Source organism: Grammomys surdaster, unplaced genomic scaffold, assembly GCF_004785775.1.
Source record: "Grammomys surdaster isolate TR1022 unplaced genomic scaffold, NIH_TR_1.0 125603, whole genome shotgun sequence".
Taxonomy (NCBI): Eukaryota; Metazoa; Chordata; class Mammalia; order Rodentia; family Muridae; genus Grammomys; species Grammomys surdaster.
Genome location: NW_021620446.1, coordinates 1376065 through 1377812, shown reverse-complemented (window position 1 = coordinate 1377812; position 1748 = coordinate 1376065). Strand labels below are relative to the sequence as shown.

Sequence of the window (1748 nt, the reverse complement as noted above, 5' to 3'; positions counted from 1 at the left end):
ACTAAAACACCAGCCCTCGGCATGCCATGAAGCAGGTCCTCAAAGCCCTCAGACTCAGACTGCTGGAGTCCACAGCTCTTCCAGGGACAAGCACATAATGGAAAGTTCTAGAACTCCTGTACTGAGAGTCTCTGGTGAGACCTATAAGTGTTCAGTCAGATAAAAAAATCTCCAGTGGAGACTATGAAATGGTGCACATCCGCAGGCTCCTCTCAGTTGCTGGGATTCCAAGCACCAGTCACCCCTGCTTATCTTCCTGTCTCCTTTTTGAGAGACAGTGGTTCCCCATCTCTATTCCCAGTTTCCTCCTACAGAGAAGTTATGTGATATGTCAGATGGCAAGGAAGCATTCTTCCAGCTTGGAACCTACCAGAAGTTTCATCCAAGGGGCAGCTTCCAGCATTGCCTTCTTCCTCTCCCACAGCCTGAGAAGGTGGGTGGCAGAGAACTGAGGCAGATGGAACCTACGCACACTAAGCCTTTCCCTGCCCCAGGCTCCTTGCCTGCTGTTACCTCCTTGTGGAATATCTAACCAGACTGGTAGAACCACCTTTTCAAAGACTCCTTTCCTGGACAGACACACACACACACACACACACACACACACACTGGTGTTCAGGACTGCAGTGGGCCTTGCAGACTCAATCCCCAGTCAACATCCACTTCTCAGATTATGGAGCAGAACCATAGATGACAATGATGGTGATGGAGAAGGGGAAGGTGTCGACTTACCTGAATTCACTGGGATGAATGTATGAGGAGCTGCATCTTTGATGTTTGGTAACCCAGTCCCGTCCAGTTTGGACTAATTATTCCTGTTGAGGAGTTATTCTAAGCGGCACCAGACAGCTTATAGTTTTCTCACTGACCCTATTCCTCCTACCACGCTGAGCTGACCTGGAACACACCTCAGCCTGCCTCTGGATGTGACTATAAGGTCTGCAGCACCAAGGGGGAGTGCCTAGGATAGTGCTAAAACTATTGTGTGGGAGGGCCAGCAAGCAGCTCTCTGTCCTCTCTGATCAAGCCAGGGACTACAGGCCATCCTCTGCCTTCCAAGTTTGATTTATGTATTCATGGAGCCGGGCTCTGAGGTTGTTCAACATCCACAAACATGCAGGATCTTCACAGGGGGGACAGACAGAGCTACACCCAGGCAAGGACAGGGCCAAGTTCACATCAATGACATCATCTCCAAAGTGTCCCTGCAGAGGCTGCAGAGAAGTATCTGAGGAACATGTAGGTCACCAGTGGTACATGTGACAGACCTGCACCTGAGACTCAGTCAACACAAGACAATCCCACAGTAGGTAAGAAATGAGCAGCAGGAAGGAAAGAGGAAACAAAGTCAGAGCCAGGGAAGGACACAAACAACAGGGAAGTGATCATGTGCAGCCTCACACCTGACTTGGGCAGGGATATAAAGACCCCAGTGTCAGTGTCTCCACATCTGCACACCTTCCTCTCTACCTGCTCCTCTGACCTACTCCATCCTCAAGCAAACACCAGAACCATGACCTGCTGTGGTTGTTCAGGAGGCTGTGGCTCCAGCTGTGGGGGCTGTGGCTCCAGCTGTGGGGGCTGTGGCTCAGGCTGTGGAGGCTGTGGCTCCAGCTGTGGAGGCTGTGGCTCCAGCTGCTGCAAGCCTGTGTGCTGCTGCAAGCCTGTGTGCTGCTGTGTGCCTGTCTGTTCCTGCTCTGGCTGTGGGGGCTGCAAGGGAGGCTGTGGCTCCTGTGGGGGCTGCAAGG

General features: G+C 52.2%; 1 protein-coding gene across 1 annotated transcript in view; it reads left to right on the top strand.

The window, feature by feature from the left end:
* The first annotated feature begins 1513 nt into the window (after positions 1–1513).
* The window catches only part of LOC114638455 (keratin-associated protein 5-5-like), a 650-nt gene continuing 415 nt past the window's right edge, over positions 1514–1748 (top strand). Inside the window, 1 exon segment of the mRNA XM_028786894.1 lies at positions 1514–1748. This exon segment is cut by the window's right edge and continues 2 nt beyond it. Within this exon segment, the coding sequence (XP_028642727.1) occupies positions 1514–1748 (235 nt within the window).